The sequence below is a fragment of the Rousettus aegyptiacus genome, unplaced genomic scaffold, assembly GCF_014176215.1.
Source record: "Rousettus aegyptiacus isolate mRouAeg1 unplaced genomic scaffold, mRouAeg1.p scaffold_m13_p_6, whole genome shotgun sequence".
Taxonomy (NCBI): domain Eukaryota; kingdom Metazoa; phylum Chordata; class Mammalia; order Chiroptera; family Pteropodidae; genus Rousettus; species Rousettus aegyptiacus.
In genome coordinates, this window is record NW_023416309.1 from 73,049,585 (window position 1) to 73,065,330 (window position 15,746).

The 15,746-nt window shown below is 51.5% G+C and overlaps 1 protein-coding gene across 1 annotated transcript; it reads left to right on the forward strand.

The window, feature by feature from the left end:
* Nucleotides 1–4,497: 4,497 nt before the first annotated feature.
* On the forward strand, nucleotides 4,498–15,710 carry ALOX12B (arachidonate 12-lipoxygenase, 12R type). The gene is made up of 15 exons (XM_016154653.2): nucleotides 4,498–4,644; nucleotides 5,958–6,162; nucleotides 8,778–8,859; nucleotides 8,975–9,061; nucleotides 9,171–9,293; nucleotides 9,618–9,721; nucleotides 10,047–10,219; nucleotides 10,456–10,599; nucleotides 11,608–11,811; nucleotides 12,061–12,147; nucleotides 12,467–12,636; nucleotides 12,895–13,016; nucleotides 14,754–14,854; nucleotides 15,058–15,228; nucleotides 15,418–15,710. Exons 1-15 carry the CDS (start codon nucleotides 4,498–4,500, stop codon nucleotides 15,595–15,597), a joined length of 2,100 nt encoding a protein of 699 aa, XP_016010139.1. The 3' UTR covers nucleotides 15,598–15,710.
* The last annotated feature ends 36 nt before the right edge of the window (nucleotides 15,711–15,746 follow it).

Sequence of the window (15,746 nt, forward strand, 5' to 3'; positions counted from 1 at the left end):
ACATTCTAGGATCTGCTTGTCTCATGTCTCATGACACTGTTTTTGACATTGGGGAAGCAGCCATGAACTCCCTTGGCACTATGCCAACCTCCACTGGTTTATAGAGGGTCAGACAACAAATGCATAAAGAAACACACAAAGAAATAATTCCTTTCAGATTGTTGTAGTGCAGTCAGGAGATGAAACCAGTGAGTTAGCATGACTGGGGGTGGAAGATAGGGGGAAACTTTAGATCTGGTGGTCAGGGAAGGCCACTCTGAGGAGTGACAGTTGAGCTGAGACCTTGATTGCAAGAATAAAACACTTGGGACAGCTTGGGGGAAAGGTGTTACAGACCAAGGACAGGTAAGCACAAAGGCCCTGATGAGCATGTGTTTGAGGAATGCCGAAAAGGCCAGAGGGGCTAAAACAAGGAGACCAAGGGGGCTGGATAAAAGCTGGGTCATACATGGTCCTGTAGTCCACGGTAAGTCCTTGGACTTGATTCTAAGGGTAACATTTTATTAAGCTCTGGTGAGTTTTAAGCAGATAAGTGACCTGATTTGATTTTTTAATCTGTGTCCCAGGGGTGTGGGGCTTCAGGGGTTTCTCTTTGCTTTGCAGAGCTTGGGGTAGGGCAAGGTGTGTGTATGTGGATGCCCCAGCAGTGAAGACTCGACTTCCTGTGTGGGTGGCCCATTGTGAGCCAACCCTGAAAGTTCTCATCCTTTCCAGGGGCCTCCCCTGCTCTCTGGGTCCACCCCTGGTCCAGGAGAACCAGTTCTTCAGCCCAATGAGCACTTACCCGGAATCATGTGTCCACATTTTGGTTGTAATGGGGAATGCCCTATTGACATCCTCATGCCTAAACCCCTTCATGTCCCTAGCCACGTTCAAAACCCCACCATCCCCATTTCCATCCGTTTCCCTCAGGAATCTAATTCTCACTCCAGACTTAAGTATAGCCACCACTCCTCTTTGCTGGGAGAGAGGGACTGGCTGTGGGGAGACTTACTGACAGTGAGTTATGACTTGAAGAGGCAGCTTTTGGGGGGCGGTGGTAGATTCCCTTCCCACCATTCGTGGTGACACCTAAACTCTTCTACACCATCAGCTCCCTTTCCTGTTTTCTCAAGGTTCTCTCTCCCCCTACCCCCTGGTCACCTGTGTGTCCTTGCCTCTTCTCTATTCCTACAGAGTGATCTTACCACTAGAGTAGAAGGTTAAAGCTGGGCCTCTTACTCCTCTACCTCAGGACCCTGTGTCCCTGAGAAGCTTGGAGGTAAAGTTTATCAAGTCCCTGACCCTCTATTTCCACTCCACTCCATTCTGCTCCTCACCAAGCCTTAGCAGCTCCCTGGGGACACAGTCTCTAGGGAAGGAAAGTGGCTAGAAAGCAGGAGTCTGGAAGAGTTTGCAAAGAATTTGCATCATTAGGCTCCTAGCATTCCCTAAGAGTCATCAGGATAGCTGAGCAGAGCCCAGGAGGGTGGGCCTAACCATCTTGACAGCTTCATCCTCAGCGGGACCAGTACAGTGCCAAGCGGATGAGACAGCCTTGCCAGTCACCCAGAGTGGGGGCATGACCTTCATCCCTTTACCCTTCATCCCCAGCCTTCTCTCCTATCTTGCTGTCATCCCCCTTCACACACATACCACTCCCTGCCCCTCGACTCACCTTTGCCCCAATCTACCTCGCCTCTCTGAATCTTCACCCAAATTCCAACCCAATTGTTAATATAGTTCATAATCCTGACCTTGTCCTCATTACTAACCCATCTAATCATTAAGAATCATGTTTCAAGAGTCTCCCATGTGCCAGGTATTGTGCCAAGAGTTGTGGAGAAAACCAAACCAAACGACAAACTGTCTAATCTAATGGGGAAGACAGACATTAGTCAGACATGTTAGCTACGGTGCTGTGAGAGCCATTACTAGTTAAATTTGACCTTCCTTGATGAAGCAATTCTCAAGCTAAGATTAGAAGGAAGAGGAAACATTAATCAGGTCCAAGAAGTAGAGGAAGACAGCATATGCAAAGGCCCCGTGGTTGAATGGGGGTTGACCTCACTTCCTTCACATCTTAACTCAAAAGTCCTTTATCAAAAAGCTCCTCCCTGGCTCTAAAGTTTGCTTCCTTATACTTTATATTGTCGATCCCTGCTTTGTTTTTTCTCTTCAGCACTTATAACTATTTAATAAACATTTAATTTACTTGGTTATTAGGTAATATTGTCTGTTCCCACACTACAATGTAAGCTCTAGGAGGGAGGGCAGAGACTTGCTTTGGTTACATTGAATTCTTAGAGTCTGACACAGTGCTGTGCACATAGTAGGGGCTCCATTAGGATCTGCTTATAATGAATGAAAGGCACCTAGTCCCAGACAGAAGAGAGCAAAGGGGAACGTGGTGGGGGATGAGACCTATAAGGTAGGAGGCTATGGAGGAGTCATATGAAGGGATGATATCATTATCTCAAAAGCAAGAAGGAGCCACTGCCAGTCTTGAGTTAGGCTTGGAGGGGTTGAATGGGGGTGACACAGCTTTTGGTCGTAAGAGGGTGATTTCACTCACTCACTCCAACCATAACCCTATCCCTAAGCTCAACCTGAATTGCAATCTCATCCCTATTCCTTACTCAATCTGGAACCTACTGGAACATTCTCTCCATCTCAGAATCTGAGCTTCCATTGGCCCTGACTTGGCCCAGGCACTTTGTGACCTTCCTTTGATGGTGAAAGAAGGGTGCCAGCAGGGAGGAAACCTGGGTTGGTGCTTCCTGGTTGGCAGGAGCTGCCCCGGGAGGCAGAAGGAAAGAGGGCAGGTCTGGAAAAGGGGGATGGGAATGTGACTCTCTCCTTACTCTCCGTGGGTCCCAAACGTTATCTGCTGAGAGTAGAACTCTGAGCCTCTCTCATAATATAATCTTAGTCCAAACATCTCCCTAAACTCAGATCTATTCAGTCCTCATGGCTCTGGCTTCTGTGATTCTATCAGAAACTAACCCCCAATTTCGACCCCCTTTCCACTCCACATTTATTTTCTTTAGAACACTTAATATCCAAACAAATTATTATTTACTGTTTCTTGTCCTTCTCTCCCAGCTTCAGTAAGCACTGTGTGTATCTAGAACAGTGCCTAGAACAGTGCCTGAAATGCTGTCTCCTGAATGAATGAAGACATAGAGGAATGAATGTCCTGGTTCCTGACAAACCCAGTTCTATTGGAGCCCAACCCTGATTCCAACCCTTTTCCTAGCTTCATTCTTTTTGTTTCTTTCTTTGGAGATGAGGTGGTGGAGGTGAGTACTTTATAAAATTGAGGGATAACATAGAGTAAAATGCATATAGTTCCCTATATACTACCCATATCAAGATAGAGACCATTTCTAGCTCCCTACATGACACTCCCATTCCAGAACTACTCACTAGTCTTACTTCTATAAGAATCACTTGGTTTGGCCTGTTCTTAAACTTCATATCAATGGAATGATAGGGCAGGTACTCTATTATGTCAAGCTTCTTTCATGCAATATAATTTTTGTGAGATTCATCCGCATCATAGTTCATTTTTTTAATTGCTGAGTAGGATTCTATGTTATGATTATACCACAAATTACATATCCATTCTTTAGCTTAGTTCTTGTGTCCCGAATATATTCCAACTGTCTTTTCCTTTTGTTGTCAACTCCAACCTCAACTGATTCTGGCTCAGCAGGAAGCAACAAATCCCCCTACTTCCATCCTGATCACTTCTCTCTGGAGCCTCTCTGCTTCCTAGGGTCTCTGAGCTCTAGCTTCAACACGCACTACCTTTCACTTCATGGGCTTTGGGCCCTGGGGCAGAAGGATGGGCCACTCTTCCCACTGCTGCCACTACCTGCTCCATTTCCCATAGAGAAATGGCCAGGCAGCAGGCCGGCTGCAGAGCGAGTTTGTGCTGCACCCTCCCCCCTAGTCCCCGCCCACTGGGGGCCCCAGAACCAATGCAAGTAACCCACTGCCCATGGCTCTGCTTAGCAGAGGTACCCAGCTCTGCAGCTCATGGGGGCGGGCAGAAGGAAGGAGCTTATTAGACCAGATACAGATCTGGGGGCCCCACCCAGAACCCTCCCTCTACTTCCGTGGGGCCCTGACTCAGGCTGGATTGGCTTCCCCACCCTGAAGTCTCCTTCATCCAAGGCATCTTCCATCCGCCCTCTCAGAGGCAGGCCCAGCTCTTTGCCTCCTGTTCCTCCCTGCCAACTCCCAGAGGGCTTGTAGCCCAGAAGCCTGCTCACCCGCCAGGAGCACGGCCTTGCGCCAGCCTGCTTGGCTGCCATCAGACCCGCCAAGGGCAAAAGCTTCTCCACGCTCTGGGCTGCTGGGGGCCAGTCATCCTTGCCTCACCTTGCTACCTTGGGAGGCTGGCCCTTTCTACTCCTCTCTGTGTTTGGCTTCCTATACCTGACTCGGATCCCTGTGCAGCACCCCAGTGTTTGGGATTGAGCTCCCCCTCCTGCTTCCTGAAGAGCAGCCATGGCCACTTACAAAGTCAAGGTGGCCACAGGTACTGACTTATTTTCAGGAACTATGGATTCCATCTCACTGACCATCGTCGGGACCCAAGGAGAGAGCCATAAGCAGCTGCTGAACCACTTCGGGAGAGACTTTGCAACTGGGGCAGTGAGTGTGTATATGTGACTACATATGAACGTGGGTGGTGTACGTATGTGAGCATGTGTGTGTGTGTGTGGTCTATGTGTGTATATGTGTGAGTGTGGTATATGTGTGTGTGTTGTGTAAATGTGGTGTATGTGTGACTGTGTGTATATGTTAGTATGTGTGGTGTATGTGTGAGTGTGTGTGAGTGTATGAGCTGTGTGTGTATATATGTGTGAGTGTGTGTGTATGTGTCTGGGGAGCATGAGGAGGGATGGGCGTGTATAGAGGAGGGGGACACAGCTCGGCCAAGAAGGTCGGGGAGCTCTGGGAGACATCCGAAAGCAGTGGGGCTCCAATGATGGCTCTGGATGTCCCTCACCCTAGAGACCTGGCACCGCATCCTGTCTGTGGGTCATCCTTCTTCATCCCTGGTCTGTCATTTTTCACCCTTTTTTGGTTATTCCTCATCTCTCTCCCCTTTTCTTACTTCTCTCTTTCTCCCTCTTCCTCTCTCTCATCACTCAACCCACATCCCTCATCTCTCAACCTGCTCTCACTCCCTTTACTTCTCCTTCTTCCTCATCCCTTTTCCACTCCCACTTCCCTTATCCTTTCTCGTTTTCTCTCCCCCCCGCCAACCCAATTCTTCTCTCTCCTATTCTTACTCAGTCTTCCTAAGTAAAGGTGCATCATAACTGGATTAAATTCATATTGGAGTCTCTGTGATTTCAAATGACATCAGACCAGTCTGTCCAGTGGGAGCTTGCCTGTTCTATGATGGAAGGTGCCCTTTGCTGAGCCCTCAGCCCTCAGACCTGATTTTGAGTCAGGTCCAGTCATCTGTTGCTATGTGACCTCAATAAGTCACTCTGATTATGTGGCCATTTCTGAATCGTCGTATCTTTATTGATAAATGGTAGAAAAGAGCTAGCTGGACCACATCTGCCCACTCTAAGACTAGGAGTCTACAGGAGACCTCATCTTGCCTCTCACTTGCACACATTCACTTGGGCCCCGTTATACAACAGCCCCAGGGGGTCTGCATGGCTCCTGCAGCCTCAAATGGCTGGGGATGTGGGTGGGAAGATGGGACTTCAGGAGCTGAAGGTGAAGAGAGGGAGGTTCTGGGTCCTGCCTAACCCTGAGTAGATGGGTCCATTAGGGGACAGTCAGTTTAGAGGGGTGGGGGAGAAGCCAAAGATCAGGTCACCCCAGTCCAGGGAGGTGAGCATCTCCTAGCATGAGCAGGGCCTGGATCAGGGGCCAGACCAATAGGAGGCCTGAGAAGCTGAGGTCAAGTCCTGCATACTCAGTTGGCCCTGTGTCCTGCCCAGGTGGATGAGTACACTGTCCAGTGCCAGCAGGACCTGGGGGAGCTCATCATCATCCGCCTATACAAGGAGCGCTACTTCTTCTTTCCCAAGAACTCCTGGTACTGCAGCTACGTACAGATCTGTGCACCCAATGGCCGCATCTACCACTTCCCCGCCTACCAGTGGATGGATGGCTATGAGACTCTGGCACTCCGGGAGGCTACAGGCAAGCCCTCACCACCCCATTTCATGTCATTTCATGTCAGGCCTCTTGCCCTAGCTAAGCTACCCTAAGATGACCACTCTGGGCTCCCCACAAGCCAGCCAGGTACCAGCTCCACAGGGACTCCCAGGAACGCCTGCTACTCTTACACATCACTTTAGTCATTGCTGCCTTTCTGGGTCCAGCCCAAGCTGTACCCTGAGGAACAGAAATGGATGAGGCATGGGGCTACCCTTGGGATCTCAGGCCCCCAGGTTCTGCCTGAAGACAGGTGTGCTCTCCTTTACTTCTACCATCCTTCCCGGGACTCCCATGGGCTGCCCAGCTCTTCTAAAAAGACCCCTTGCTACTCTGGGTATAGGCCTCAGGACTCTGATAGGGTGCTCTATTTATGTCAAAAGTGTGTCCTCCTACTCCAAAAAGACTCCATGTTACTCCAGCAGGGGTCTGTTACCGTAATGAGATGCCTTGTTGCTCTAATCAATTGCCTGAGTACTCCAACTGCTTGCTGCCTTGTTGTTTCATTAAGAAAGCTGTTAGTTCAACAGTTCTTCACAGTACTATAACAGGAGGCCTTGTGACTTGTTATAATGCCCTGGGTTTCTAACTGAGCATCTTTTAGACTGATGGGATGTTCCATTGCTCCAAAGGATGCCCTGTTACCACAATAGGACACCTAATTTCCCTAACAGGACTCACTGCTCTCTCAGTCTCTTCTTTATCCAGTAAGGCTCCATCTCGCTCCAGTAGGAAACCTTGTTACTCATACAGACTGTTGGTGTTTTCCTTGGTGGCCCAGCTATTTTCCCAGTTGCTTGGTTCCTATGGAAGAAGGACAAGACCTGAGTGCCTGAGCTTCTTATGTCTAATTCTGCCAGAGCTCTTGTCTGGCAGGCTTGGCCAGCTTCCTAATATGTGGCTGCTATATGGGGGTGAAGGCCTGTCCTCTTTTGTCACTCTGGCTCCGCCACCCGAGCTTCTGCTGGCCTCCCATGAGGTGGGTGAGAGGGAAGGGCAGAGCTGCGGGGGGCCCAGGGTGCTAGAGCTCCATCCTCCCCACAGCTGACCACCCCTCTTCCAACTCTCATTTCCCTGTGGTGAGAGCCTTTCCTTGGGAGCAGGGGAATTGGGCCTGAGGTGGGGCAATGAGAGGCAAGAACAGAGGGCAGCAGGCTTGGGGGAGGGTGGGGAATCCAAGGAGAAGGTCTCACAAGGGATACTGAGCATCTTCCCACAGTGATAGGTCTGAGTGGTATTGAAGCAGGAGACAGACAGGCAGGGTGACACTGGGGTGGCTGGGCAAGAATGGGGTTGGGTGGGGCAGCTACCACGTAACACCAGGGCAGGGAGACTTGAGTCACCTGCTGGGTCCTTGGTAAAGTAAGGCTCCCATCCTGGGGATGAGGCTGAGCTGGTGTTCTGAGTTTCACAACTCCAGGGGGTACTGTTCACCTGGAATACTAAGGCAGCTGGAGGAAGGAGAGGCTGGCTAAAGAGGCCTTGAGGGAAAATAGCGGGGCTACAGTGATAGGCCCCTTCATCCTGGATTACCAACCAGGATGCTGAAGGAAGACAGGCCTGGGTTTGGATCTTAGCTCCCCCATGTACTAGCGGACATCTGGGTCCACTGCAAAATTCTTCTAAGCCTCAGTGTCCTCATCCCAATGGGGCTAATAACAGAAGCTACTTCTAGGGGTGATGTGAAAATCCAAAAAGACAACCTCTAAAAGGAGTTTTAAAAAGGCTTAACAACTATTGGTGGTTATTAGTGGGTGGGATCAGAAGTATATTGCCTTGGTTCAAATCCGAGTTCACTGCTTTCTATGTAATAGTAACTGTTTTCTCCTTGTAAAATGAGCATGACGATGTTGTCCCTTAGCTGAATCTGTGAGGGCGAGAGGTCTTTTGAAATTCAGATTTTATTTTGAAATCTGTGTAAACATGCATACATATAAATACGTACTTTATATATTAAGATACATACATATCTTTGTCTCTCTGTATCTTCTGTATATACTCACACACCACATATTATGTGATATATCTACCAGGGCACCCTTTAATCAAATATAATAATATCTTTGCAGCAAAAACTATGAATAGTTGCACCAAATGAGTTAAATACTGTCTATAGCCTCAACTAAATTTTGAGCAGGTTTTTCTGACCAGGGAATTTTTGCCTAACTTTGGAAAAAACCAATCAACCTGACATGCATAGCCTTTGGATTTTGGAATTGTGGAAAGCAGTTTGTGAGCCTATAACATTTGTCACCTGCCTCATAAGGCTGCTCTTGTGTGACATAAATTATTAACATAAGGAAAGTGTTTAGAAAGTGCTCCAGACCTAGTAAGTGCTAAATAACTGATATTTCAGTAGATATGGAAGAGGTACCTCCCTACAGCAGCAGGGCCCAGCTTGAGGGGTAGAGAGAGGGGGAAGAAGGTGGTACCTGATCCTTTCTTCTGAGTTTTGGGGAGGAGACTCACCCTCCCTCTCCCAAGGTGGACTTCCCAGACCCGACCTGGGAGACAGAAACGGAGTTCTGATGCCTGAAGTGGGCAGGGACAGGCAGAGGCCAGGGGTCTGACCTCGAGCCCCCTCTTTGGAATCCCCGCAGGGAAGACAACGGCAGATGACACACTCCCAATCCTTCTGGAGCACCGACAGGAGGAGATCAGAGCCAAGCAGGACCTCTACCAGTGAGGGGAGGGTGGCAGAGGCTGAGGGTGGTTGGGGGCCAGTGATGGCTTTGCCTTATGTCACTCAGTTTGGTTCATTGGCATTAGGGCCCATCGTCTTGGCTTCTCTTTGCAGCTGGAGAGTCTTTGTTCCCGGCCTGCCCAACTACGTGAACATCCCCAGTTACCACCCTCCTGTCCGGAGAAACCCCAACCGGCCTGAGTAAGGACCTGAGGCTGCCCTGGGGCTCCCTCCCATGACAGACTCCTGGGCTCTGCCCCCTTCTCAAGCCCTGGACCCCAGGTTCCCAGCTTGGCACTCTTTCTCCCAGGTGGAATGGCTATATCCCTGGATTCCCGATTCTCATCAACATTAAGGCCACCAGGTTCCTGAACTCAAATCTTCGCTACTCCTTCATCAAGACAGCCTCCTTTTTTTTTCGCCTGGGACCCATGTGAGTGTGTGCGGGGTGGGTAGGGAGCAGGGGTGAGGGCTTCTGTGAAGATTGCCCCTCTTCCTCTGCTCCAGGCTGGCATCTACCATAGCCCCAAAGGTTGGAATTAGCCAGGAAGGCAGAGGGAGCTGAAAAGATATGCCAGAGAACCTGAGAGGTAGAAAGACCTTGGGCTGAGGGCTTGGGAGACCCTGAGGCCCAGAGATGCAGAGAACAGTGACTTTGAGACTCAGAGACCTAGGTGGTATAGGGCACCTCTGCCGTGGTCCTAGTGGGCACTTGGCAACCTCTCTGATGGCCTTCCCATCGAATTCTATCTCCTAGGTCACTGAAGTTGAAACTCCAGGGCCTGTTGGACTGCAAACAGTCATGGAAGAGACTGAAGGACATTAAGAAAATTTTCCCTGCCTACAAGTCTGTCATCTCCGGTATGGGGTGGGACATCCCGAATGGAATATGGGGAGTCCAGTGATCTCTGGCGGAAGGAACTCAGAGCAGCATCCGAGAGGCAGGACCGTGACTTTGGGGGGCAGTAGGGTGGGAGTTGCAAGCAAACCTGAGGTAAGAGTCGCCCTCTGGCGGCTCCTTGGAAACTGTCACCCTGGGCCCCTCCGGCCGCTCAAGGGGAGGCTGGAGGCTTCATTTTCCTTGCAGGTGTCCACTGCCTTCCTCAGTCCCGGGCCTTGGCCCTATGCCTTTCTATCCCAGAGGGGGACCAGGTCGCATCATGACGCTCCCGTGCCATCTCTCTAGAGTATGTGGCGGAACACTGGAGAGAGGACAGCTTCTTTGGGTACCAGTACCTCAATGGCATCAACCCAGGCTTGATCCGCCGCTGTACACAGATTCCAGACAAGTTCCCGGTCACTGACGACATGGTGGCCCCATTCCTGGGCGAGGGAACTTGCCTCCAAGCAGAGTTGGAGGTGAGGCCTGGTTGGGGAGAGACCCCCACAGCCTCCTGGCTTTCTCCTTTTTCCCAGGTATCCCTGTTTCTCCCCACCTCTGCTGCCCACAGAGAGTTCCACTCCCACCTGCATACCCCACTTAGTTCCTAGCCAACCCCTGCATCTGGGGGGCCAGGGCACTCTGTACCCAAAGTGTGGGCCATGGGTGCCCTGTGTTGGTGCCTACCTGCCCACTCATCGTGGTTCTCCTCCAGAAGGGGAACATTTACCTGGCAGACTACCGCATTTTGGAGGGCATCCCCACCGTTGAGCTCAATGGCCAGAAGCAATACCAATGTGCCCCCCTATGCCTGCTGCACTTTGGCCCGGAAGGGAACATGATGCCCATTGCCATCCAGGTGCCTGGGGTGCAGGGGCCACCACTATGTGAACGTGTTGCCAGTGTGTGACCATCTGTATGTGCACGAATGTGTGTGCGTACTTATGTGAGTGTGTGGGCCTGTGTGTGTACATGTATGCCCCTATCTGTGTGTATGGTGACCAGGTCAGCCTGTGTATGTACGTGTGTGTGCGCATGTCAGCCTTATGTCCTTGTGTGTGCACCTATTTGTGAGAGTTTGTCCCTGTGTCTGCATCTGAGAATATACTTATACTTACGTATATCCCTATGCGCGTGTGTGGCTAGTGGTGAGCTTGGTGTGTGGCCCTGTGTGTAAGTCTTGGTTTGAGTCTCTGTGTGTCCCTACATGTGCACATCTGTGTGCTGCCCATGTGCTACCCATGTATAAACTTGGATTTCTATGGGTGCACCTATGTATAGAGTGTGCATACTGTATTTATAAGCACAGATTCACTGAGCTAATCAGACTTAGCTGCTGCTTTGAGAGTCGGGTCTGGCAGAACTGAGGTGCTTCCTTCCCAGAGGTCTCCATTAGGGCCATGTCCAAATTAGAAAAATCACTCTTCTGGAGGGGATCAGTCAAGCCCTGATGCTCCTGACTTGTTAGTAGAACAGCATAGGCTAGATTTCAGTGACTTCCCCTGCCCCCAGGGAGCTGGGTACCCTGTGCAACGTACAACCTGCACAGCTGAATGTGGCAGCTGTGGGGCTGAGATAAGAAAGGCTTCTCAGAGGAGGTGGCTCGTGCGCTGGTTCTTGAAGAATCAGTGGGAACTGCCAGGTAGAGAAAGGGATAGGGGAAGGTACGATAGGCAGTGGGAATAGCAAGAGCAAATGTGAAGAGGAAGAAAAGGTTCTGGTATGTTCAGGGGACCAGAGGGACTGGAGTATAGGGGGTGGAGATTTTTACCTCCTCAGAGTCCCCTTGGTCTCCCTCCTGTAGTGGGGGCCCTTGTATGTGTGTGTCTCTGCCCTCACCTAACCCTCCCTCCTTCCCCACCCCCAGCTTGGCCAGACCCCTGGGCCCAATTGCCCCATCTTCCTGCCCAGTGACTCCGAGTGGGACTGGCTGCTAGCCAAGACGTGGGTACGCAACGCTGAGTTCTTCTGCCACGAGGCCATCTCACACCTCTTGGGGACCCACCTTATTGCTGAGGCCTTCTGTCTGGCTGTGCTGAGGCAGCTGCCCATGTGCCACCCCCTCTACAAGGTATGGACTTGGGTCAAGGGACTTCTGTGAAGCATAATGCTGTCACCTGGCCACAGAAAGCCACTGCTTGCTCAGCAGTCTGAGGAATTCTAGTTAGACTTGGGGAGACAGCTGGGGGCCCACAAAAGAGGGCTTAGGGTAGGGACTTTTCAAAGTGAAAGGGTCTCATGTTGCAGAAATTGGGTTGCCGAGGTCCTTTTGAGGGTAACTTCAGTTTTCCCTCATTGTTCTCCTTACTTTCTCTCACAGCTCCTCATCCCCCACACCCGATACACCATCCAGATCAACAGCATTGGGCGGGCTCTCCTGCTCAATGATGAGGGCCTCACCGCCAGGGTAAGACTTCAGCTCCCAAGCCCAGCAAGATATTTGGTTTCCTTCTGGCCTTTATAGTTAGACTAAAACCTGGACTTCCCACTTGCCTTTAGATCATGCAGGGGCATGGACAGAGGGGACTGGTTAAAGTGGCTGCTACGTCCACAAGGGCACTGAGGCAGGGGCTGGGTCTGCGGGCTGGCATGTGAGGATTCCTGGGGCAGGGCAGGCTGGGAGGGGGTTAGAGGAGCACTCACTATGTGTGAGGCAGGTGTGAGCCTCAGCGGGGAGGACTTGCAGAGACCTCGCCGGCACCAGTGTCTGCTTCCTCCCTGACCAGGCTACATCCCTGGGCCTGAAAGGCTTTGCGGAGGTGATGGTTCGGTCTCTGTCAGAGGTTACCTATGACAGCTTCTACCTCCCCAATGACTTTGTGGAGCGAGGGGTTCAAGACCTGCCAGGATACTATTACCGCGACGACTGCTTAGCAGTATGGGATGCGCTGGAAAGGTAAGGTCGGGACAACAGTGGGTGGCACTCAGGGTGGATACCCTGGGATGTTGGAGGTGGCACAGGGACCCTTTAAGTACCTGAGCTTGGGTCTGGCGCCATCTTCTGATGTTGGCAAGCCACCGCTGCCACCTCTGCCCCACAGGACTTGTTTATGCACAGGCTTGGGGCAGCTCTGGGGCCAAGGCATTCTGGGGAAGGCGGGAGCAGCACAATCGGGGAGGTCAAGGTCCAGACTGAGGCCTGTCCTCTGGTCAGGTATGTGACAGAGATCATCACCTACTATTACCCATGTGACGCAGCCGTGGAGGGTGACCCAGAATTGCAGTCCTGGGTGCAGGAGATATTCAAGGAGTGCCTACTAGGGCGTGAAAGCTCAGGTATGGGCCTGGACACATAGGCATCCAGCAGGGGCCTGGGGCTATGGGGTGGGCCCACCTGGGCTGGGCTGAAGCATGTCTTATTGAGGGCTAAAAGAAGCCAATCACTACCTGAAAATTTTGACAAGGCCCTTCCTTGTCCCTTGGAGCAGCGCCATCTCAGAGAGTTTGGGAAAGAATGCATGGCTGGCTATTGGTTCCTGTCTGAGCTCAGAGGCTTTGGGTCATCTCTGTAGAGACTTACAGAGGTCCCAGTTCCCCACCTCAGAAACAAATCTTTGTGGACTGGGGAGCTGGTGGAGAGCTAGCAGGCTCTAGAAGGGAAGGAGAGCTCCTGAGGTCATGCCACTTGGGCACCCACTCAACAAGTATTTAGTGAGCATCTGTGATGTGATGAACACTGCTGGTTACTGGGGAGGCAAAAGGGAGCAAGACAGGTGAAGGTGTTGTCCTCAAGAACTTCAGTCTTGGGGAGGGTGGTCTGCTCAAGTAAAGGCATAGTTACACTATAGCAGGACTGGCGCAGTTTGTGGGGAGGACAAGAGCCCAGGGGAGGTACCTAACCGAGCTTGGGGAGGGGTGGTGGGTAGAGTGGAAGAGGGGTAGCAGTAAGCTAAGAGTTAGCTGAGATCATAGCTAAGATCTGCAAGATGAGGAGATTAACAGTGAGATGACAGAGGTGGGATTGGAGAGTTCTGGGAGCTGCTGATAGGTCCCTGCAACTAGAGCTGGGGAGCCCAGCAGCTCCCCAGTCCCAGTTGGGGCTAAGGCTGAACTCATGAGTAGTGGCTGGGTTGTAAAATGGTTAAGGAGTTTGGAATTACTCTGAGTGCCAGAGGGAGCTATGGAGGCGTTTGCAAGGAGATCAGATTTGTATTTTAGAGTATCAGGCTGCACCGGCAGTCAGGAGACAGTTTGGGGAGCTGCTGTAGTGTCCAAGGGGGAAGTGACAGGAACCCGGCAAGGGTGGGGATTGTGGGGACACAGAGAATCCCAGAAAGAGTTGGGAAATAAAAATGACAGGACTTGGTGACTGGTTTGAATTTGGCAATGGAGGCTAGATTGGGGGAGGGAGGGGCCAAAGGTGACTCCCAGGTTTAGAGTTTTTGCAATTGGGTAGATGGCACGTGTCACTCCTTGAGCTGGGGGCCTGAAAGGAGGAGCAGTTTGGGGATGAAGATAATGGGTCTGGTTTGACTGTGTTGGACTTTTAGATCCAGGAGTCACCATGGCAATCAGGGCTGGCTGCTTATGTAGGACAATAGGGAGAGAAGTTAGCAGCTTGGTTAGGTATCAAATCAAGAGTCAGGTTACTGAGAAATCTATATGAAGTGAGCAGAGTCTCAAAAGAAGTGTACATGTGACGGAGTGGATGAGGAGCTGTGCGGAGTCAGGGCAGGGAAGCTAGGATTCTTTCAAAGCCTTTCCCCTGCTGAGACCTGGGACCAGAGAGGTCCCCCTAAGGAGCTGGAGGAGAGATCTGAGGGTCTCATCTCAGGCAGGTGCCTTGAGTAGCCCTGTAGAACATCTGAACAAGGCCAGTTGAGGCCCCTCCCCAAAGCTTGTGTTTTGAACTGGGTTGTGGCCACAGGAGAGCCAAGCAGGCAGGATGGGGGCAGGGATGTAGCAGCTTGAAGTGTTGGCAAGACAATTTGAGCTGAGTTTGGTTGAGTCCTTTGCGGGTCAGCCAGAACCAGGGCAGGACTGATGCTGCCCAGGCCTTCTCTTTCCCCTCAGGCTTCCCCGTGTGCTTGCGAACAGTGCCTGAGCTGATCCGATATGTTACCATCGTCATCTACACTTGCTCTGCTAAGCACTCAGCTGTCAACGCAGGGCAGGTACCTGTGCTCGCCAGCGCCTGCCCCAATCCCTGCCCCAGACCTAACTTTAGTCCTAGTCCTAACCTCAAACCCAACCTCTGCCATGATCCCTAGCCTAACCTGTCTCAATCTGAGTCCTAGCATCAATCCCAACCTCAATTTAAACTCGAGAGACCCCGGGTGCTCTCTGACCCAGAACCCCTCCTCTACTGCACCTCCAGCTGGAGTTCACCTCCTGGATGCCCAATTTCCCATCAAGCATGCGGAACCCACCGGTGCAGGCCAAGGGGCTGACCACTCTGGAGACCTTCCTGGACACATTGCCAGATGTGAAGACCACGTGCATCATCCTATTAGTGCTCTGGACACTCAGCCGGGAGCCTGACGACAAGGTGACCTGTGGCCTCAGGGTGCAGATGGGGGTGGGGGAACCCTGAGCATAGGCAGGGGGCCAGAAGCTGGGGAGCCAACAAAAGAGGAGGGTGTCAAGGGAGAGAGACAGGGGCAAAGAGGCTCCTGAAGGGGAAGGGCAAAGGGGTGGGGGCCTGCTGTGTCCCAGTGGCTTGTTTCTTTGCCCGCAGAGGACCCTGGGCCACTTCCCCGACATTCACTTTGTGGAGGATGTCCCACGGAGGAGCATGGAGACCTTCCGCCAGCGCCTGGCCCAGATATCACACAACATCCGCCAACGCAACAAGTGCCTCCCCGTTCCCTACTACTACCTGGACCCCGTGCTGATCGAGAACAGCATTTCTATCTAGGATGGCCCTTCTCTCCTCACCTCTCCCTGTCCTGCACGCAACTATTTTCAAAAAAAAAAAAACAAAAAAAAAAACAAAAAAAAAAACAAACAAAACAATAACAAAAACACTTCAAGCAGAAGCCTTGGGTCTGTCAGTGGGCTTGGCTG

What these genes read in the sequence shown, in the direction of transcription:
- ALOX12B (XM_016154653.2), top strand. Translation starts at nt 4,498, where the DNA reads ATGGCCACTTACAAAGTCAAGGTGGCCACAGGTACTGACTTATTTTCA. An exon ending in GCCAAGCAGGACCTCTACCA is followed by an intron (nt 8,860 to 8,974) that starts GTGAGGGGAGGG and finishes TTCTCTTTGCAG; the next exon opens with CTGGAGAGTCTTTGTTCCCG. An exon ending in GTATGGGATGCGCTGGAAAG is followed by an intron (nt 12,637 to 12,894) that starts GTAAGGTCGGGA and finishes TCCTCTGGTCAG; the next exon opens with GTATGTGACAGAGATCATCA.